Genomic DNA, 23768 nt, shown 5'->3' with positions numbered 1-23768 from the left:
CTTCACTAAAATGACCATAACTTCTTTATTCAAACTTGAATTGATAAATGGTAGTATGCGTTGAAAACTAAACTCAAAGATCTTTAATTTGATAGACTATGGTACATGTAACTCTTCATATTTTAGTAGATATGATTGTTTGAAATTGACTCTTGTATGATCTTATATGAAAACTTAATCAGTAGAGAAGCTTTTAACTCAACTTTGTGCTAGAGGTCTCGTATGACCTTAATTCACAATAAATTTCCTACACTTAAGATGTGACCTTTACACCTATGCACAATCAAATTCATCTCATTCAGATCTAATTTCATACGTGGAATGGTTCAAACCATAATCCAAACGTTCTAGGTGTTACATTACCTCAGACTTTTGAGATTGATATACGCTTCTTCTTTCCCCTCATTTCTACATCACTTTTAAAAATAAGTGTTATTGTGATCTGCTCCATTTGTTGAGTTTATCGGAGTTCTATAATTTGCGTTATCGTTATTATAAAAATATTTCTCCGCTCTATCCTGAGAGAAAGTGACCTAAAACCTTGGCAACCGTGAAAGATCTATAATTTATAAAGGACACAAATAACTTGTGAGCTCGAAATAATTTTTACTTCTTCTACATTTCTGATTTACTGTTTTGAACATAGGATACCAATATAAACAACCTCTAAAGAGGTAGAGTTTAGAAAGAGGACAATCTAATGGGTAAACAAGCCAATTAACACTATGGATCCAATCAAATAGCTTTCGAACCAATGAAAGAAGAAGGAAAAGGAAGTAGGAGGAACATAAATTTTAGCGGATACGTATATTTACTACTCCCTCCATTTTAATTTATTTGATATATTTTTTTTAGTTCATATAAAAAATGACTCTTTTTTTTTGAGAAATTTTTTAATTTCTATTTTTCACATGATATGTTTAAAATCACATATTTTAATACATTTAACATATCTTTAATTTATGATTACAAAATCTAAAATTTATTCTTTATTTTCTTAAATTCTATATCAAGTTAAAATAATTCAAACAAATTTAATAAGATCAAAAATCAAATTAGGACAAGCTAGTGAAATTTCTTGAAAAATCAAATAAGAAAATTCTTCCCTTTGAGTTGACCCAAAACCCACGTTTGATTTCAGACCAAATACAAGTTGACCATTTCCAAATGACCCTGTCCCACTTTCCCATCGTCCCCACCTGCGCCCTCTACTCTGAAACATAAAAACAACAAAAAACAAAATTAATTTTTTAAAAAAATAAACAACTTTTTCTTTTCTCTCTCTCTCTGTTAAAACCCCAACCAGCTAAGCATAAAAAGGTATGATGTAGGTGGGTCCCCCCTTGTTGATCAAGGTTGTTGGTGTTGAATTGTTGATTGTTGAGGAGTTTTCAAGGCAGCAAAAACTCTTAAAGACATTTGAAGCATGTGGAGGAACCATGGAGCTTCTGCTGATTCATTCTATCAGGTATTATGTCTGCGTATTTATTTATTTGTTTGTTTTTATTTATTTTATTTTCAACTCATACTCACCAACAGGTACGTCCTGAGTGTGCCGATGATGTTCCTGAAACCAAGTTTAGAATCAAGGTAATTGGTATTTTCTTGACACATATTATTAGTCAGATGAGTTCAACCAATTATACTTCTTAAGTTATATTTGTTGTAATTTTAGTAGATTTTTATATATATGTTTATGTTCCGCGTCAAAAGTATTGGGTTCAGATGAAGTAAAGTTGCATCCGCCTTTGATTATGTACCCTATAGTTTGTTTTGGTTTGTCACGGGGAAGGCTTGAATTTTTTATTTTTTTTTATGCTTTTGAGATTATAAGAGATGCAAATATTTGGAACAATAATTTAGATTGCAAAGCTAACTGTACTTTGAATTGGAGTTGCATTTTTAGGCTTTTGATTATCTCATGTTTGGAGATAGAAAGATTTGATTGAATAATCAGTTGCTTTTTATGAGTCCTTACCATCCATTTTTGTCAACATCAAAGCCTCAACCACAGCTAAGTGGATCGGCTATAGGAATCCTCACTATCCATATCTGCATCTGAAGTTGTTTTATTCCAATATTTAATTTAAGTTTTCTAACACTAGAGGAAGTTTCTGCATTTTTTACCAACATACGAATCTCTGCCGGGATTAAAAGGACTCTTAGAAAGTATTGGACCTAATATAAACTTATCAACATGTCTTTACCTTAATTCCAACTCTTAGAAAGTATTGGACCTGATATAAACTCACCAACATGTCCAACGTTAATTCCTAAAAGTTACATGGAAGGAAGTTGTCTAGGAAGTTGAGTTTTGATGTTCATGTTTCCGAAGCTGCTCCCTGCTAGGCAAACATCATGTCTGTTAGTTCCTTTAATCTTGTCAAAGAATATTTGGCTCTTCTCAATTATTTTGGTTGTACTATACAGGTGTGGACTAACAACAACTATTACGACTCAATCCCAAGCAAGTTAGAGTTGGCTATATTTATCCGCACTGTCCATGTCACTCCATTTAAGCTCATCTTAGCTAGCCAATTTAGGTGGTGGGAACTAGTCTAGAATTTCTCCCGTTACAACAATGGGTGTTTTCAGTCTACTTAAATGGTGTAGACTGATTAATTTCCAGACTGCTCATAAGTCATAACTTAAGCATTTCGGGGCAAACTGAAATTTTATCTTATAAACTTCAGGGGCAAGGGTAAATTTAGCCTTTGGCCCCCTTCCCAAAATCCTGTGTGAACATGGAATAATGCAGATAAGGAAATATTACGAAGGGGGATGACAAGAAATATAACAACAGAATAAAAGAAGAATTTGTTACCATTTTAAGTAGTATTCTTAAATGAACTGAAAAACTAAAATATACACCAAACATAGTTTATCTAATATCCACTTTCATTTTAGAGCTGTTTTTGCTGATTTTCCTCTATGTTCAAAGGCAATCTATCCTAGTGATCAGTTGAGCTATTATCAAAGCATCGTTTCGACTGGAATGCTTCCAGCTCTAGATAAATAAGCCATCTCTTTTGTTGCTTATCCTAATTTAATGGTCCTTACATCAGCGAGATTTTGCGGCTCAATATCCAAAGCCTGCTTCATTTATAGTTGTATGAAAAGAATTGTTATATCTGTTTACCACCAGAACAAACTGGTATTAATTCATAAAATGTGGGTCAGTCTGATGCATTATCGATTTTATAAGATTGGTTAAAAATTGTATTGATATTTTAATTACTATAAATTGTTGGATATGTTGTTATACAACATTAAATAAGATTATAATTAGAGAAGGTCACCTGAGATGGTTTGATCATCCCATTAAGACTTCAAATTGTATTGATGTATCGATGCAACACTGATGCTTGAAGGTACAAGAAGGGGTCGGAATAGACCTAAAATTATATTCTTAAAATACATACAGTTACTTGGAATCAGTGAGGACTTAAATAAGAATAAAACAAAATGAGCGTAAAGGATCTATATTAGTGATACCAAGTAGTTGTGATTTCTTTGGTAAGTAAAAGATTCATTGATATGCACCAAGATCCAGCATATCTATAAACCTCTAACCCCATGTACATAGAGACTCCTAAATATCTAACCATCTTAGCTGTTGTTACACTTACATAAGGTTTGGCATTTGCAACTTTTTAATCTTGTTAGAAACTTGTATGTAAATGTAAAGATAATTGTGAGATTTGAAGAACCTCTAGTTTTAGGTAACTCCTGATTTACTCTGGAATGAATGAGCAGGAATAGACCGTAAAGGAAGGGGATTCATATAATGACCTCAACTTGGTTTGGGATTGATGTGTGATTGATTGATGGATTGAATTGAATCTTTGTCACCCTTCATTTCTAATGTTTTGCCTCATATTTATTATCTAAAAATTTACTTATTCAGGTTGGGAAAACTCTAAGTTCAAGAAGATGGCATGCTTCATTTACCCCAGAAGGTTATCTTGACATAGGCAAAATACTTAGTCGAATTTGTCGTGGGGTAAGGTTAGCTTCATGATTCGAAAGTTACTTTTGGTTTATGTGCCATATGATTCAGGAATATTTTCTATGCTTTTTCTTGTGGGACTAATCCTAGTCTTTATAACTATTTCTGGTAAGTTCATCAGTGTAACAGAATGTTAAGTATTGAGTATTCGTGGCTTTTAGGGAATTCATCCATCAATTAGAGGTGAAGTTTGGGAGTTCTTACTTGGTTGTTATGATTCAAAGAGCACATTTGAGGAACGAGAGCAATTACGACAACGTCGGAGGTATTTTACTTTCTTTATTAAGCAAGTATAAATATATCCAGACAGCAATTAAATTTTTTCAAACTGTGTGCTTCATCATCGTAAGTTAGTTACTCGAGTAGAATTACAGTAGAAGTTATTGTTGGAGGTGACTCAAACATGTTTGTTTCCAGCTGCTTGCGAGATCTAGGTTTTACAAACCTCTCCATATGGAATAGTGACATCATTAATTTAACCCATGATTTTGTCCAGATGATTAAACCCTGTAAATAGATGCTAATTTACTGTTAGATGTTGAAACTTAAACCCATATTTGTATAGCTAATAGTAATATGTATCGTTCTTATCGTCGTGAAATATGTACATTGCTATCTCGCCTTTAATGCTTTAAATGTTGCATCCTGGAAGACCTTTTACTTAATCTTGCATGGGATTTTTAAGCTCAGTGGTTTCCAAAGCTTCATACCTGAAGATTTACCTTTTGCGGCTTTTGTATCTGTGATTCGGCAATAGACAAATATCTTCTCATGTGAAATTCGATAGTAGTTTTCCATTCAACAGTATATATCAATACCTGATCCATGTCAAAATCACATTTCAACACACATTTCTTGTATGCATTCAGGGTACAGTATGCTGCATTGAAAGAAGAATGTCGCGTGATGTTTCCCTTGATTGGAAGTGGTCGGTTTATTTCTGCACCTGTAATCACTGAAGATGGTGACCCTATTCTAGATCCTATAGTTCTTCAAGAGTTGAATGCGGCAAAAGAACCAACTTCAGTTGGTCAAGTTGGTAATTCTTAATATGTTCAGTCCCAAAGTAGTTCGATTTCTCTTTTCCTTTCTGTTGGAAGGGTTCTTGGATGTTGTATACAGTGACAATTTTTTTTCGACATCGTGCAATTACAGGTCTGTCTGATGGATTTGAAATGGTGAAGGAGCATGACAAAAAAGTTATCCAGTGGAAACTCTCATTACACCAGATAGGTTGGTTTTGTATACAGATGCATGCATTTGTTTCTTGTCATGCCAATCTATGTAATGCATTCATCTATTTTTTGGTTTTGGCAAGTCAAGTATTGGTTTGGGATGCACTACAGATTTCTCTTATTAATTTGGCAATCATTTCCATTTTCTTTATCGTCACATTGAATATCTTTATTTGTATGTTACATCTTTTCATCCTTGTTTGTATTAATGCTAGGGTTGGATGTGATTCGTACTGACCGGACACTTGTCTTTTATGAGAAACAAGAACATCTATCAAAGCTTTGGGATATTTTGGCTGTTTATGCTTGGTTTGACAAAGAAGTTAGTTATTGTCAAGGTGAGCTATTATAGTATCTACTTAAGATAATGCTTCCAGAACTTTGGCTTCTTTGTGATCCCGTAATTGCTTTACCACAGTCAGTTATGGTCTGAAGTAGACTAAGAACTCGTGTTTGTGATACTAGTTTGAATGTTGTAGTGTCTACTATTATCTCGTTTTTGACTTACTACAATGCACTATGCTTAAGTTGACGATTAGTTCCTATTGCTCAAATCTGTGTACACTCCCTAAATTTCCCTTCCAGTCCAAGTATTTCCTTTTACATGATCACAAGCTTATCACTTATTTATTGCTTCTAGCTTGTGCTGAAACTATTTTAACATTTGACAATGCTGAATAGGAATGAGTGATCTTTGTTCTCCCATGATTATTCTACTTGATGATGAAGCAGATGCATTTTGGTGCTTCGAACGTATGATGAAGAAACTGGTACATAACTTTACTCGGACTGCCTGTTTATGCCCTAATTGTGTGAATTGTACTTTTGAACTACTATGTGCTATCCTAATATTATTTTACTAGTATGATGCTATGTTGCTCGGACTCTTCAAAAATGTTGCTGCACTCGTGTCGGATTCTTCAAAAATACACTACTTTTGGAGAATCCGACGCGCACCCATTGATAATTTTGAAGAGCTCGAGACCATAGCTCTAATGATGGTATTTTCCTGAATTTTCATGAATGCCCGCATCATTTCATAACAGAAATCTTTTGGTAACCTCAACTTGAACTCCGGTATATATCTGGATGTAAATAAAAAAAGGACATTTCATTTTCGCAGACTGTCCAAATGCATGCCATGAAAATGGTTTTGTGCAGTATTTTTTTCCCAAAGAAATATAAAAATGGTTGCGGGCATGTTTTCCATGAGAGTTTATTGAAGGTCTTCCATCATAATAGGATGTACCAACTAGAGCTATGTTGTGTGGACTCTCCAAAAATGATGTTGCACCCATGTCGGATCCTTTCAAAATGCACTACTTTTGAAATTCCAATCTTCCGTGATTGCTTTTTCATTAAGGCAGTTTCTTTTCATTGCGGTTTGAAATTCCATCAAGCTTTAATCTTATCCACAACAATGTTGCCCGGACTCTCCAAAAATGATTTCGTAGCCGTGTCAGATCCTCCAAAAATGCACTACTTTTGAAGGATCCGACACCTGTCAACATTTTTGAAGAGTTCGGGCAACATTATTCCACAAAGTTGAGAGAAACATGAATTTGTATTCATTGATCCTTTTGATATCTAGCCTTGCAATTCCTTAGATTCTGGTAGTTCCATCGGCAATCGTACCTGCAATCAGGGCAAATCCTTCATTCTTTGTATTTGAGATGAAGTTTCTTATGAGATCAGAATACTACTCATACTAATAGAGGGCAGAAACAATCATAAATATAAGGAGAATATCTTACCATACCACAATATTACTCATGATAATATATCTGAGAAACACTGATGAGCTAGTAAGTTTCTTGTGCGACAAATTTGCTAGCTGTGATATTACACGGGTTGCAGAAACTTCATTCCTTAATTTCTGTGCTTATAGATATACATTTTTTTTCCATTATCAAAAAAAGATATACATTTATAGGCTACATTTTCAGTTGCCGGTGTTAACATATATTATTTATTGTTGTAATTACTGTGGGCTAATACTAAGTGTTCTGTGCAATGTAAAGAGAAAAAATTTCAGAGCTACTGGGAATTCTGTTGGAGTTGAGGCGCAGCTAAGTAATCTAGCATCAATAACTCAAGTTATCGATCCCAAACTTCACCAGCACTTAGGTACCACCTCTCTACTTTGTACTTAAATACCGAGTACACTATCGAATTTTACTTCTCTTTTCATCTACAACTCTTCATATTGATGCAAACTTTTGTCATACTGGTGGAGTAACAAATAAGTCAAGGGAGTTAATGATGCACCATACCATATGTCCTAGTAATTCTTTCACAACTAATGGATAACACATTTTCTTGTTTGTGTGAAGTTGAACTGTCGAAAGACTCAAAACGAGAATAACATTGGAAGTTAAAGAGTCCTTCACGTTCGCTGTTAACCTATTATGTTAGAATGTTCTGGTTTATATACAGCTCTGTAACTTTTGCCATCAATTGTTTTTCACATTGCTTCAGTCACCGAGACAAAATCAGGACCAGCGATTGTGAATGTATCTCCAAATCTTTTAAGGCATGCCTGAAATAACTCAATTCACTCTTCAATATATCTTCACAATGCTTTATAGTAAAACCCAATTTCACTAAGAAACTTGCATGTGTCTCATATCTGCATTCAGACTTTGATAAAGGAACAAGTTTTTCAGCCACTTTGATGTCCTTATGTGAATTGTCTCTCAGTGATATCCTCTCATATATTTAATTGCTTGAGAATTAATCTTCTAGTACAATTTTTTTAATTTTCAAAGTATTCTGTGATTCTCTATTATTTTTGCTTCATTTTGTGAAAAATATCATTGAATTTCCTTGTGATCTTGGCCCACAGAAACATTAGGTGGAGGAAATTACGTGTTTGCTTTTCGAATGCTCATGGTTTTGTTCCGTCGAGAATTTTCTTTTGCTGATTCGTTATATCTTTGGGAGGTAAGATTCACCTCCTAATAATGTTTTCCTGATCTGAAGCTGTGAAGCCACTAGCAAATTTCCCTTCTCTCTAAGTTTATGATTTCACCATGATGTTCGGATTCTCTAAATTTTCTCTTTGCCTGGTTTATCCCTGTTTGCCAACAGATGATGTGGTCTCTGGAATATGATCCAGAGTTATTTTTTATGTATGAAGACCCTGACTTGACTGCTGAAAATTCTGGACGAGCAAAAGTGAAATCAATACGCCAGTATGGGAAATATGAGAGAGAGAACATGAGAAGTGGAGGTAAAGATGCAGTAGCTCCCCTACCAATTTCTGTTTTCCTAGTAGCCAGCGTCCTGAAGGACAAGAGTGCCAAGTTAACAGAAGCTAGAGGACTGGACGAGGTTGTTAAGGTTGGTTTGACAAATACATAAATTAGGTTCTATGTCTTCATTACTTCTGTCTTCTCCTTTTGAATCTGCTTTGATATGTGTTACTTGAGCCGAGGGTCTTTCGGAAACAGTCTTTCTAACCTCCACAAGGTAGGAGTAAGGTCTGCATACACTTTACCCTCCCCAGACCCACCTGTTGGACTTCACTGGGTATGTTGTTGTCGTTGTATTTGGTCTCCAACTCGTGGATTCCCTTTCCCTAATCTCTGATAGGGTTTTATCTTAGTCCATGGTGAAACAAGTTAGTTAATAAGCACATCATACAGTGGATATTCTAAGTGTTATCTTCTGTTGAAATGATTAGAAGTCAGTGAAAAGTGTATAATTTAAATGACTCTTACAAATTATGGATATATATAATAGAAATGCAAATGGAATTATGTAGGTTGTGTTTCTCGATTGTTTGTAAGTTTTACCTCATTCCTAAGTAAATCCATTTCTTGTCCATTATGTATCATTTGCTTATTATTTTCAGATCCTGAATAACATTACTGGAAACTTGGATGCCAGAAAGGCTTGCAGTAGCGCTATGAAACTTCAAAAGAAGTATCTTAAGAAGGTAACCTTTCCTATTGACGGATAAATGAAAATGCGTCCAACTTTATTGCAACATTACAAGTACTGTGAAAGCAAAAACATGATATCATAGGAAATTGTACATGAGAATCTGTCGTTCTTGAAGTACTAGTATCTCACGAAAAAAGGTAGCATTATTTGCAAGATTATTTTGGAAGAAAGACTAATTTCATTTTTAAATACTGCTATTGGTTACAGCAGGCAGCCAACACTAATAGGTAGTCGAACAGAGGCGAGTACTATGGAGTTCATGTAACATTATTCTCAGTGAACTTTACGGTAATATCATCACATTGCTGGCCAAGAAGGTATGACAAGATATGACAAGAATCTATATATATTCATATTTTTTGGCCATGTCGAGGAACATTAGCTGCTTTTGATACTGTAATTGTGATGTGCTAAGACGTAATATCTTAGGATTGTCGTGTATTTTTTCCAAGCATAATGTACTATGTATACAAGGACACTCTTCCAAAGGTTGTACTATAGCATTTTTTTATTTTCCATCAAGGAAGAAGTTTATCTGGATGATAATCTCATTGATGTTTCATCTTTGTTGTGACTTTTGATGTTATTTGATATTGATTACTAAGATATATAGACAGAATGGTGTAGACAAAAATCAAGAGAGGCAGATAAAGAGAGATTTAAGGAAATTATGTGGCAAAATAGAAAACCGTAAGTTAAAATTCCATGTGAATGAGTTCTTGAAATTCAACTTGCAAGAAGTAAACTATAAGTTAGTTGATTCTTGAAAACAAGAGATGTTATTTGAGGCATTTGCATTGGTGTCTATGTCAGAGGATGGACAAGAAACTAAAAACATATTATCATCAAGTGTGTTTGGTACGAAGGAAAATATTTTTAGTAAAATAAGTGGATTTTTACTGATTTCTTGCATTCGGTATGCAACTAAAATATATTATCCTAAAAATATTTGTATATAATCTACACAAATACTATAAGAGGTAAAGGTAGATGGTACAGGTTGTGGGATGGTGGAAATGGAATGAATAGGGTTGTCAAATAGGCGGGTTCCGTTGAAATTGGAGAGATTAAAGTGGGTTGAATTAGAAATCGGTTTGGGTCATGATCCGTCCAAATTTACTTTGGGCTAAAATGGACTGGACTCAAATAGGCTAAAAATCAAATTGGGTCACATGACCCGTCCAATTTGACCCTCTTAATCTCAAGAATTTTAACATATTGTTATTTACATTTTGTAACAATAATTTGAATTTCAACTCAAAAAAATAACAAGATAACTTCTTGATTATGAAGTGGAAAGTCACCAAACATTATTCAATATGAGAACATACACTGCATCAATGCATATAAATAGTTTAAAACGGGTTGAAGTGGAGATTAAATTGGGTTCAATTAAAGATCATATTAAAATGGGTTAAGACTCGAATGAGTTGAGATTGATCCAATTTAATATATTTTAAGCCCAGCCCATAAAATTTTGAATGAATTGAACGAATTACCTGTATTTGGGCTTATTTTAACAGCTCTAGAAAAGAAAATACTATAATTTTTAGAAATCACATAATGTAAGGAGTAAATTATATTTTTTTTATCCCTCCATTTATTAATTTATAAAAACCCCTTCAAATTTGTCTCATCCGGATACATAAATGTTGATACATTATAGAACTTGTTTGTTGAGCTTAAAAAGGAAACAGAAGGTAAAATTAAATGTCAGTTCCGCAAATCACGCAAAACAAATTAATATCAATCTCTCTCAAAATTTTAGGAACCTCAAACAATTCAAATTTCAAATTTTCTTCTCTCCAATCTATTCTAAATCGTAACAAATTTTCTTCTTCTTCTTCTTCCATTTTTTTCTTTCTAGTCATCAGTTACCAATTTTTAATTATTTTTTTTAGCTTTTTCATCTACAAATATCTGATACATATGCTCTATCTTTTAGTATTGTGATTACTCAATTAGTTGAAGAAAAAATCAACTGCGAAAAAAAGGCCCAAAAAAGGAGGGGAAAAGATCGAGTTTCTGGTGGCTTCGGCAAGGACTTTGAGGCGAGATTCATGGATGGTGCCATTATTGAAAGTGAATAAAGCTATGGGAGTTGATACAGAGCAAATAAGAAAGTGTAGAAGGATTTCGTCATCACGTTTTTTTGCTTTCAACAAATCAGATTGTTGATTTTTTTTGATTTTTTATTGTTCATCTTTTTGTGATACATATAGGTTCAGATTTTTTTTGTATCTAGTTATTTTTCTTTCTTAAATTAATGTATAATGCCTTCGTTTTAATATTATGATACATTACATTTTTATCATACACAATGTATTGTGCTCAAATATTAGTTTTGATTCATAATCTTAATTTATTAAAATACAAATTAGTATATATCACGTTAATAGTTATTACAAATTTCGTTTTTTTTTACTATCAAATACATACACCTAAATTATTCAACTAGAAGGTTATATATCTGTAGACATTATCAAATATAATTGTTGATATATAAACACTAATATTTTTATAACAATATCAGTTTGTATAATATTCATAGTTATGTATATGACACAACATTGATAGAACAACTAGTTGAATTTTTTTTGTTAATCTTTTTCTGATACCTATAAGTTCTGGACATGATACATAAATTTGAATTTATAATAAATGTATCTGATACATAGCGACTACCAAAGGTAATGTATCTATTTCAAATGTAACATCTTATGGGTAATAATTACCAATTTAATGTATCTAGTAGAAATACAGTACTTAACAATTCAAACAAGATACATAAATAGTAATGTATCATGATACAAAAACACAATTCAAATATAATGTATCATAATATTGAAACGAAGGCATTATACATTAATTTAATAAACAAAAATAATTAGATACATTAAAAATTTGAACTTATATGTATCAAAAAAGATTAATAACAAAAATCGACCTTCATCCATATGTATCAGTAATTTTTAAAGATGAAAAAACTAAAAAAAAAATTAAAAAGTTGAAGTGATGGAAAGAGACCTACCTCTTGAATAACTTAAAATCATTAATTGGAAAGAGAAAAGATTTGAAATTAAAAAATAGATTAATGGATGTAACTGTGGAGAGATTTGTGGCATGAAAAAAGGAAGAAAAATTATGATTATGGTATTTTGAATTGATTTATCCGGAAAAGGAGAAAGTGAGAGCAAAAGAAGGGATTTTTAATATTTTTTGAAACAATAGGGAAAATAGGAAAATATAATTAAAAAAAAGATGTGTAATTAAATAATTTTTTCAAAAAAATAAGATGTGTTCGGTTCCTATCTACCGTTGGTATTAAAGGGAGAACTGATGCCGGAAATAAAAGAAGATCTGATTCACCAATAGGCGAAGAAGCAATATATATTTCAAATATCTACTAGAAAGGTGGTAGAGAGACACTATTAGGGGTGGGCATAAAATACCGAAAACCGAATTACCGAACCGAACCGATTATTTCGGTATTTCGGTATTCGGTATTCGGTATTTCGCTTCGGTATTCGGTACCTAAATGTTAAATTTCGGTATTTCAGTTTCGATTTTGGTATTTTATAATTTTTCCATTCGGTATTCGGTATTTACCGAATAACAAATTTATTTCTATTGGCAATTGGGCCTCCTATAATTATTTCTGTTGGGCCCATTCGTATAATTTAACTATATCTAACATACCCTAAGTCCAAGCCCAATTATGTAACATACCCTAAGTCCCTAACAGCCCATTAGCCCAATTAACCTATCCATTTCAGTATTAAATATTATCTCTATACTGCCCAACCCTAATCTTCACTCTTCACTCTTCACTCATCACTCTTCACTTCTAAGTTCTAACTTCTGAGTTCACCACAGCCTCAGACCTCAGTCTTCACGCTGCCTTCAGCCCTTTAGCTTCACGCCGCCTTCAGCCCTTCACGCCACCATCAGCTTCCCGTTCTCCATCAAATATCAAATTTTTTGGAAAAATTTATATGGAATTAGTGAAATAGAAGTTCTAGGTAAGAGATTCATGTTGATTGATGTCTTTTATTATCCTGAAAATCTGAAAATCTGAAGTGAGTGGAACTGTAGACAAGAACTGTATGGAGGGTTCGACATACAGCTGAGGCAACATGTTTAGTCTGTCTTAGCAACATACATTAGAAGTTGGTATCAGATTTTTGTGTCCATTCTTCACAAAGTTAATTTCTTTTTTTTTGTTCGACTTCTTTGTGTTTTCAGAGTATAAAGTTCATATTTATTTCTTTCTTGTCAATGGTAAGGAGGAGGAAATTACAATATGCAAGAGTCAGCAAATGATTCTGTGAGCTTCAATATTTATGCTAATGTATTCTGACTTACCTACTCTCCAAGTTTTTGTTTCCCTTTTTTTTCTTCCATTTTTCGATTAATTTGTTTTCTAGAACTCAAATTGGGGATGCTGTTCAATTCCTCTTACCTAGTTAACCATGTTTGTACACATTTACAAAACTTAAAATCATTCATTTTTAACCGTGTTTTGTAGGTGTTTGCCCATTGTTCTTCTTCTAATGTTTTTTTTAACTACTGACTTGCTGTTCTGAGTTCTGTGTCTACTTACTTGGGTCCTTTCTTGATTTGTTTTTTTTTCTAATATCTTTCGATGTTTAGATGGAAGATGAAACAAGTCGACAACCAATGTTAAGTTATAGGTTTCCAAGAGAGGTTTAAGCTCCTTTGCTTTTACATTGTCTTTTTTGATAGATGAGTCAAAAAAATCGCGAGTGTACTTATGCCAAATGTGTTCGTTTAGTTTCTTTACTATTACCTATATGTGATTTTTCCATTTTTCCATTTTATAAGATGTTCTTTTGAAATTTCAAGGATTCATTGCAGACACTTGGTTCATCACTTCGGCTTGCTATTGATTCAAAGTGCTGAGTTCTCTTATTGCTGAAAAAAATTGTGTCGGAAATGATATATTGCAATGTAAATCTAACATCATTCTCCTACCTTGCATTTCTCTGTTAATTTTCTTGAAGTAATTAAGATGTTACTCCTTGTGGTATTATAGTCAGTCACTGAGAAAACTTAACAGCCTCATTGGCTTCTGTCACTCTTTATGCTTAATCTGGTTAATGCTCTTTCCAAACCCCAACAATGACAAGTTTCATGTTACTGTTGTTTTGTGAAGGCCTATTAGGTGGCCAGTATTTCGATTATGAATACGAGACCAGTGTTTATACTTATACTTATATATGAGTTTTTCTGTTAGTCGATCAGTTTAATATGCGTGTGGAAAAGTTGAAGCTAAGGACTGGTTGATTTATCTTGTCTTTAGTTCTTATTAGATCTATAAGTGTCGAGTACCAAGTTTTGGGTTGCTTTGAAGCAGCTGTTGTTTTTATACTATGGCATCCATGTCATTAATTGCTAGAAATCGACGTAGAAAACTGATTACACATCATCTTAATCTGCTGATATTTGGGATTATGATATTTATTAGCTTGTGTTTGTTTAATGGTTACTTCTTGTTTGCTGCTTGATATGGTTGGAAGAGTGTGTTAATTTTCTGACTGATTGCGACATTGGAGTTTCCCCTTACCTTTAACTGTTACAACAATGCATTTTCTTACATGTAGGCTGTCGCGATGAGTAGTTGATATATCAGGAGTATTTATTAGCTTGTGTTTGTTTAATGGATACTTCTTGTTTGCTGCTTGATTTTTTTTCCTTATCTCTTCTATGTTTAGATGGAGGATGAAACAAGTCGAACAACCAATGTCGCACCTCTGGCTCTTACTGAGTCTCTTGATTGACTAGAGGGTTCCCTTTTTTCCTTAACAGTTTCTGGCTTTCTGCAATGCTTGGATTTTCATCATTGGGGTTATATATGTCTTTGAAGTTGGGAGATTTTGAATAAGCCATAATGTACATATTTTTTACAATTAGTTTGAAACTCAGTTGTATTCGATCCATTGTTTAGTTTGTTATTAAAAATCTTCACATCTCTTATTATTGCTATTATGAATATGATCTACTAACATATTCCGTGTGGACTTTTACTTTAATATGGTATTACCGAATACCGTACCGAACCGAAGTTTGATTTACCGATTACCGAATTATCGAACTGAAGTTTGGAAGTTCGATATTTGGTATATACTTTGAATTACCGATTACCGAATTATCAAACTCGAACTTTGAAAATACCGAACCGAATACCGAACGCTCAGCCCTAGACACTATTAATGTAAAATGCAATTTCCATACAACACATTGACAGAAGTGTGAGCTGGCTGCCTCACTGCACTCCGCAAGATTAGGGCTGAGCGTTCGGTATTCGGTTCGGTATTTTTAAAGTTCGAGTTTGATAATTCGGTAATCGATAATTCAAAGTATATATCAAATACCGAACTTCCAAACTTTGGTTTGGTAATTCGGTAATCGGTAAATCAAACTTCGGTTCGGTACGGTATTCGGTAATACCATATTGAAGTGAAAGTCCACACGGAATATGTTAGTAGATCATATTCACAATAGCAATAATAAGAGATGTGAAGATTTTTAATAACAAACTAAACAATGGATCGAATACAACTGAGTTTCAAACTAATTGTAAAAAATATGTACATTATGGCTTATTCAAAATCTCCCAACTTCAAAGACATATATAACCCCAATGATGAAAATCCAAGCATTGCAGAAAGCCAGAAACTGTTAAGGAAAAAAGGGAACCCTCTAGTCAATCAAGAGACTCAGTAAGAGCCAGAGGTGCGACATTGGTTGTTCGACTTGTTTCATCCTCCATCTAAACATAGAAGAGATAAGGAAAAAAAATCAAGCAGCAAACAAGAAGTATCCATTAAACAAACACAAGCTAATAAATACTCCTGATATATCAACTACTCATCGCGACAGCCTACATGTAAGAAAATGCATTGTTGTAACAGTTAAAGGTAAGGGGAAACTCCAATGTCGCAATCAGTCAGAAAATTAACACACTCTTCCAACCATATCAAGCAGCAAACAAGAAGTAACCATTAAACAAACACAAGCTAATAAATATCATAATCCCAAATATCAGCAGATTAAGATGATGTGTAATCAGTTTTCTACGTCGATTTCTAGCAATTAATGACATGGATGCCATAGTATAAAAACAACAGCTGCTTCAAAGCAACCCAAAACTTGGTACTCGACACTTATAGATCTAATAAGAACTAAAGACAAGATAAATCAACCAGTCCTTAGCTTCAACTTTTCCACACGCATATTAAACTGATCGACTAACAAAAAAACTCATATATAAGTATAAGTATAAACACTGGTCTCGTATTCATAATCGAAATACTGGCCACCTAATAGGCCTTCACAAAACAACAGTAACATGAAACTTGTCATTGTTGGGGTTTGGAAAGAGCATTAACCAGATTAGGCATAAAGAGTGACAGAAGCCAATGAAGCTGTTAAGTTTTCTCAGTGACTAACTATAATACCAAAAGGAGTAACATCTTAATTACTTCAAGAAAATTAACAGAGAAATGCAAGGTAGGAGAATGATGTTAGATTTACATTGCAATATATCATTTCCGACACAATTGTTTCCAGCAATAAGAGAACTCAGCACTTTGAATCAATAGCAAGCCGAAGTGATGAACCAAGTGTCTGCAATGAATCCTTGAAATTTCAAAAGAACATCTTATAAAATGGAAAAATGGAAAAATCACATATAGGTAATAGTAAAGAAACTAAACGAACACATTTGGCATAAATACACTCGTGATTTTTTTGACTCATCTATCAAAAAAGACAATGTAAAAGCAAAGGAGCTTAAACCTCTCTTGAAAACCTATAACTTAACATTGGTTGTCGACTTGTTTCATCTTCCATCTAAACATCGAAAGATATTAGAAAAAAAAACAAATCAAGAAAGGACCCAAGTAAGTAGACAGAGAACTCAGAACAGCAAGTCAGCAGTTAAAAAAAAACATTAGAAGAAGAACAATGGGCAAACACCTACAAAACACGGTTAAAAATGAATGATTTTAAGTTTTGTAAATGTGTACAAACATGGTTAACTAGGTAAGAGGAATTGAACAGCATCCCCAATTTGAGTTCTAGAAAACAAATTAATCGAAAAATGGAAGAAAAAAAAGGGAAACAAAAACTTGGAGAGTAGGTAAGTCAGAATACATTAGCATAAATATTGAAGCTCACAGAATCATTTGCTGACTCTTGCATATTGTAATTTCCTCCTCCTTACCATTGACAAGAGAGAAATAAATATGAACTTTATACTCTGAAAACACAAAGAAGTCGAACAAAAAAAAGAAATTAACTTTGTGAAGAATGGACACAAAAATCTGATACCAACTTCTAATGTATGTTGCTAAGACAGACTAAACATATTGCCTCAGCTGTATGTCGAACCCTCCATACAGTTCTTGTCTACAGTTCCACTCACTTCAGATTTTCAGGATAATAAGAGACATCAATCAACATGAATCTCTTACCTAGAACTTCTATTTCACTAATTCCGTACAATTTTTTCCAAAAGATTTGATATTTGATGGAGAACGGGAAGCTGATGGTGGCGTGAAGGGCTGAAGGCGGCGTGAAGCTAAAGGGCTGAAGGCAGCGTGAAGACTGAGGTCTGAGGCGGTGGTGAACTCAGAAGTTAGAACTTAGAAGTGAAGAGTGATGAGTGAAGAGTGAAGATTAGGGTTGGGCAGTATAGAGATAATATTTAATACTGAAATGGATAGGTTAATTGGGCTAATGGGTTGTTAGGGACTTAGGGTATGTTACATAATTGGGCTTGGACTTAGGGTATGTTAGATATAGTTAAATTATACGAATGGGCCCAACAGAAATAATTACAGGAGGCCCAATTGCCAATAGAAATAAATTTGGTATTCGGTAAATACCGAATACCGAATGGGAAAATTATAAAATACCGAAACCAAAACCGAAATACCGAAATTTAACATTTAAGTACCGAATATCGAACCGAAATACCGAATACCGAATACCGAAATACCGAAATAATCGGTTCGGTTCGGTAATTCGGTTTTCGGTATTTTATGCCCACCCCTACGCAAGATGTACATAAGTGAGCAGTTTCTAAAATGTCTTATAATCTTGTGAAATTAAATTATTAGGTGGAAATTTGAAATGAAGCTAGCATTTGATCATAGATTTTTAAATATTTTTGAAAAATCAAATTTATGTGAAATTTAGATTGAAGTTTCAACATTGATCATGGTTTTTGAAAAACATATTTCACTTTTAAAAAAAATATATAAAACATGGTTTATACCCATAAGTTCTAAAAACTATTAAAAATACCAATAAGTTTGACACAAAATTATCATTTTTATAATAAACTAAATAATACGTTAACTAAAATTTTAAAATTTTAAAAAAACTTATTAAGTATACTTGGGCCCCAAACCATTTTTTTTCCTTATAAATTTTGAGATTTCGGGGGTTTTGCCAAAAAAATAAATAAATTAAAACTTCATAAATTTTATGGTCAAACAAATTTTGTCAATTCCTATTTTCAAAAAGTGTTTGCAATATCCAAGACCAAATGGGTCCGAAAAACTTATCAAACAAGGAAAAATATATTTTTTAAAAACAAATTAAAAAAAAACATTATTTTAACAACCCTCCTCAAGAGAGGGACCATAATCTTCGTAGAACTAAAATCTCTTGAAAAGAAAAAGAAAAAAGTCACAAATCTCCTGAAAGTTCTTTGGAAAGATCACTCGATCAAAAGCAAATCTTGAATTTAAATTTTATAAATTTTCAATAATTTTAAATTTTAAAAAGAAAATTTCTTTATATGTACTGATATGGGGAATCAAAGGCTCATACAAGGCCAACTAAGCTTAAACGGATTCCTTTACTATCGGTGGATCAAGAAGTGTGACTACTTCGTTACATTATTGGGTTCCCAACAATTTTTTTATATATATATTTAATAAATTTCTCTTAAAAACCCATGTCAAACATAGATCCACGGAATTGGGCTTGAGACGCACTTCATATGATATAAAAGTGAAGGAAAGGAAAATAAGCTTTGTTATTGTGGTAAAGGTTTGTAATGGCAAGGAATAGAGGAGACGGTCATATGCATCTATACTATAAAATCAATTTTCCAACATAGAATTTGTCTCATACACTATAGGTATGATGAGGAGAGATATTTTACGTCCTAATTGAGATACCATTTGTATAAACAAGATGGAGCCATTTAGCAGAAAAAGCAACAACAAATGCATTACTTATGTCAAACAAGCAGAAGAACAACATTAGCAAGTTCATAGCAGAGCATTATTTTGAACAGAAACAAGTAGTGTAACTACGTGGTGATGGATGATGGCAATCAGAAACCGTGAATTTTGATATGTTCTTTCTTCACTACCCCAGCCTGTTTCAAAAAAAAACAATGATTCAGACATCAGCTTAAATATAAAATACATTCAAATACTACCAACATACGGTAAATTCGATCAAGCTAGAGAACATCCTAGTGACCCTCGTATCAGGAGATCAAGAAGAGAGGATGCTTATTATATAGGATTGATAACCGGAAAAATTCCTAGGGCCAACTAGAGCAATGTTCTAAACTTGGTAGATAATGAGCCGGTTGTTTACCCTTCTCTACTTAAAATACCAGGCTTTTGTCTATGTCAGGAATCAAACTCGTGATGTTCACCTAATCCACACATCAAGCGTTGAGTTCTTACAGCTAGATCATAGCCTATAGCCTGGGGGCAATCAATGACAACTAGATAAAATCTTAAGCCAGACATGACCAACTGAGGCACAAATATAACATGTTTTCTTCCATGTTGCCCTCTGATCGCAACAACAACATTATTTTATAAAAGGAGCTGCTGATTGATGTGAACAACAATTACCTGGACAAGAAATGTTGAAACATTCTTCCGCTGATCACCCTGAAGTTGAATAACCTGCAAAGAGAAAAATCACCCTTACGTTAGTCATACTCACCATATTTTTCTCTCTGAGACTATATAGAGACCAATATTTCAAAGCAAACCTGCCCCAGTTCTGGATCCTGAACAACAGTTCCGTTGCAGCAAAACTCTTTCTTGAGATCCTTCAGAATTTTATTATAGCTGAATTCTTTCTTCAAACCTTGCACAGTTGTCAGGCTTTTCCTACCATTCCTTTGCTGTATACGGATGTGCACATAATCTTTTGTCCCCGCACCAGAGTTCTCAGCATTTGCCTCAGCAAAGGGATCTGAGGACAGCAAAGCACCACAATATTTACAATTATTATTATTATTATTATTATTATTATTATTTATTTATTTATTTATATTTTTTGATAGCCAAGGAGCCCGGACGAACTTTTGTGCACCTCCCCTAATTTCACGAGATACCTGTCACCTTTCACCATCAGCAGGTACCAGGTAACTCTGTCCACTGAGACTAAGTCCACCCAGGCTAAGGACAGAAGTGTTTTTGTCTCTGCTAGAATTTGAACCTGAGATCTCATGGTTCTCAACCCATTTCATTGATCATAAGTGATACACTATTTACAATTATAAAGCATAAGTTTGACCAATACAACTCCTTTTAACTAGAAAGCTCATCATTTTCACTTTCATTTGCACATAACAAAATAAAGTTAACCTCTTATGTGCAAGTGCTTACTTGCAAGATTAAAATTTTCAAGTGGTCGAATTAAAAAGATGACAAGACATAGTGAAATACACCAAATTCAACCAAAGAGAAATGTAAATTAATGGAGTTGCATACCAAAAGCATTAGGAACTTGGAGATCAAGATCAGACATGAAACTTGGCTGAAACGAAAGGGTGATACGAGCACGCACAATTCTTCAAACTTGAATGCTCAGACCTAGAAAAAAAAAGAGAACCCTTCAGCAGTTAGTACAACCATCTAATAATAAACATAACACATGGGATATACCATACATTAAAACAACTATGCAAGAAAAAACACGATCAACATAACAAAGGGACAGTTTATATTGTCTTTGAAATATCAATAAATTTTTATTTTAAACCTTGCAGGTTTGGTTAAGCATGTTTAACATTCAATTAATTGAAATGAACACTTCTAATCCTTCTCCTTGTGAATCTTTATAAATTTAATGAACTATTAACCGTTAAGACCTTTTAATTACCCATATGATATGTTAAATTTACATTGTTAATACATATTTGAGGGTTATATAGTTCTAAAAACTACAGCATATATCCTAGGTAAAAGAAAAAAAAAATTACCTTATTCAAAATTAGAATTTACTGAGTATCAAAAGAACAATCGATGCTATATAAAAAGTCCAAAACTTCCAACAGAAAAAAAGTGTGCTACCTAAAGAGAAAGACCTTTTTTTTCATAAATAAGTACCTAAAAGTTCTGTTTTTCTTGCATGAGTTATAGCAAGAGGTATAGAATAAGTGAAATCAAAATTGGATCTCCAGTATACTTGTGCAAAAGGGCATCCCATCCCATCCCATTCCACCCCACCTTAAACAGGGGGAAGAAGGGGGTAATTCAACAAAAACTGAAACTTGGGGTGTAATTGGTACAGAGGAAAACATTTTTCAATTTTTTCATATTTGGCTGGTCAAACTTTTTTGAATGACTTCCCCAATAGAATTACAAAAAACAAGCTCCATAAGTGACATCCTCATTAATTGCCTCCTCTCCACCCTTCAACAAACTCCACCTCATCCCCACACCCTACCCCCAACTCCCAAAATAAACAACAACAGCATAGCCACTGAAATTCCACAAGTGGGGTGTGAGGAGGATAAAGTATATGCAGACCTTACTATTACCTCGTGGAGATAGAATGACTATTTTCGAAATACACTCGATTCAAATATATCAGCCCAATTAAGAGAAAAAAGCAATAGATATAGCGTAGCAGCTAAAAGCCTAAAAACAAAAGGGGCAAAATTCTACAAGACAAAAACAATAATAGTAGCAAAATAATATGATAATGTAGGCCTAAATTACACACAAATACTTCTAAAATAATATTTTCCGCCTACGTACCAAACACAATAATCAGCAAGAAACCGTTTATCACCAGAAAAACAATAGGATCAAAATTCGGAAAACCATCTTTACACCTATATTTCATCACAAAGACAAACAATCAAAGGTATGAAACAAATCAAACTAAGAAAATTACCCACCACCCACCACCCACCCACCCCAAAAAAAAAAAACGCATCATAAAATTGAAGAAATGTAAAGTGAAATTCCCAATTCATCAAAGAAATCACTGAATTTCTTTGCACAAACAAGTAGTTAACAAATAAAGCCAAATTTAAAATGGATCTTAAATTCCAAACATAGCAAAAGTTCAGATTGCACACAAATTGACTGGAATATTAAATATCATTAAAATAGATAACTATTAAAAAAACAAAAGTTATAAATGAAAGGAGTATAGAAATTACCTGATTTGAAGGTTTAAGATATGGAGAAATTGGAAATGTGAGAGTAAAATAAGTGTAGGAAGAAGACTATAAGGATTTCAATTCAATGTGAAATGATCGATAGAATATATGTTAGGTCGGTCGCAAATTATGATACGTAAGTGGAGCTACTATACACTGTCTGATGGAGCAGTATAACACTCCTGTGCACCCACCCCTTTATGTTCACTTCCCCACTTAATTGGAATGATTTATTTTTGGTTAAAAATATAGTACCCCCTCCATTCATCCCAATTTAAGTAAAATCATTTCACTTGCCACAAATATGAGAAAAGAAATACACGCTTATGAAATTTATAACAAGTGATGCGTTAAGGTTTCAAGAAGGAATTAATCTTATTTTTTTAAAATTATCCTTTTTTTTAATAGTTTTACACTATTAAAAATTATTTCTTTTTTCAAGGCATTCAATTAGAGATAAGTTAGGTATTTAATTAGAAATGAGTAGTTTTTTAAATCGTGTGTCCAAACTAAAAACATCACTTATTTAGGAATAGAGGGAGTAGTTTAAAACATAACCTTATATATTTGTGTGACTTTCAACAACAACATATCTAGTAAAACCCCACAAAATGAGGTTTGGGAGGTTAGAATGTACGCAGTCTTTACCACGACCTCTCTATGGTAGAAAGATGTTTCCAAAAGACCCTTGACTCAAGTAAATCACAACAGTAATAAAACGAAAAAAGATAATGGGAAGAAAAATGACAACTAACAACAAAACAGTGCGGCACATGTGTTCAAGGAATCATAGCAACTATAATAAAGTATGATCACATATGATATCAAATATCAAGTATTAAAAGCCAAAGACCATGTCATCAGTAAGTTGAAGTTGTGTCATATCGTGTCTAGTTATCTTCCTAATACTTTTTTGGTCTACCTCTACCTCTCTTCAACCCTATTGTATCAAACCTCACACCTCCTCACAGGGGCATTCACACATCTTCTTTTCACATGTCCAAACAATTTCAGTATCTCTTCCCTCAACTTGGCTATCATGGAGGTCACTCTTACTTTGTCTCGGATATTCTCAATCCTATCGCTCCTAGTATGTCCACACATTCATATC

At 33.4% G+C, this 23768-nt stretch overlaps 2 protein-coding genes and 1 long non-coding RNA gene across 4 annotated transcripts; 1 reads left to right on the top strand and 2 right to left on the bottom strand.

Moving 5' to 3' along the window:
- Window positions 1–1245: 1245 nt before the first annotated feature.
- LOC129870510 (rab GTPase-activating protein 22-like) lies at window positions 1246–9738 on the top strand. Of its 2 annotated transcripts, none has more exons than XM_055945322.1 (13): window positions 1246–1468; window positions 1540–1590; window positions 3908–4003; window positions 4171–4274; window positions 4879–5048; window positions 5165–5242; window positions 5460–5582; window positions 5926–6014; window positions 7266–7371; window positions 8090–8187; window positions 8335–8586; window positions 9101–9184; window positions 9403–9738. In XM_055945322.1, exons 1-13 carry the CDS (start codon window positions 1427–1429, stop codon window positions 9421–9423), a joined length of 1314 nt encoding a protein of 437 aa, XP_055801297.1. In that variant the 5' UTR covers window positions 1246–1426; the 3' UTR covers window positions 9424–9738. The 2 variants fall into 2 exon arrangements, with proteins under 2 accessions (XP_055801297.1, XP_055801296.1); XM_055945321.1 differs by having other exon boundaries at window positions 9400–9738.
- Window positions 9739–15708: 5970 nt separating this feature from the next.
- Window positions 15709–16829, bottom strand: LOC129871083 (uncharacterized). The gene is made up of 2 exons (XR_008762183.1): window positions 16750–16829; window positions 15709–15985 (listed from the first exon to the last, which is right to left on the bottom strand). It is a non-coding gene; the product is annotated as an uncharacterized LOC129871083 (long non-coding RNA).
- Window positions 16830–19434: 2605 nt separating this feature from the next.
- LOC129871583 (protein translation factor SUI1 homolog) lies at window positions 19435–22762 on the bottom strand. The gene is made up of 5 exons (XM_055946538.1): window positions 22658–22762; window positions 20976–21077; window positions 20249–20454; window positions 20106–20159; window positions 19435–19612 (listed from the first exon to the last, which is right to left on the bottom strand). Exons 2-5 carry the CDS (start codon window positions 21010–21012, stop codon window positions 19568–19570), a joined length of 342 nt encoding a protein of 113 aa, XP_055802513.1. The 5' UTR covers window positions 21013–21077; window positions 22658–22762; the 3' UTR covers window positions 19435–19567.
- Window positions 22763–23768: the final 1006 nt, after the last annotated feature.

Source organism: Solanum dulcamara, chromosome 10, assembly GCF_947179165.1.
Source record: "Solanum dulcamara chromosome 10, daSolDulc1.2, whole genome shotgun sequence".
Classification (NCBI taxonomy): Eukaryota; Viridiplantae; Streptophyta; class Magnoliopsida; order Solanales; family Solanaceae; genus Solanum; species Solanum dulcamara.
This window is presented reverse-complemented; position numbering and strand designations above follow the sequence as displayed.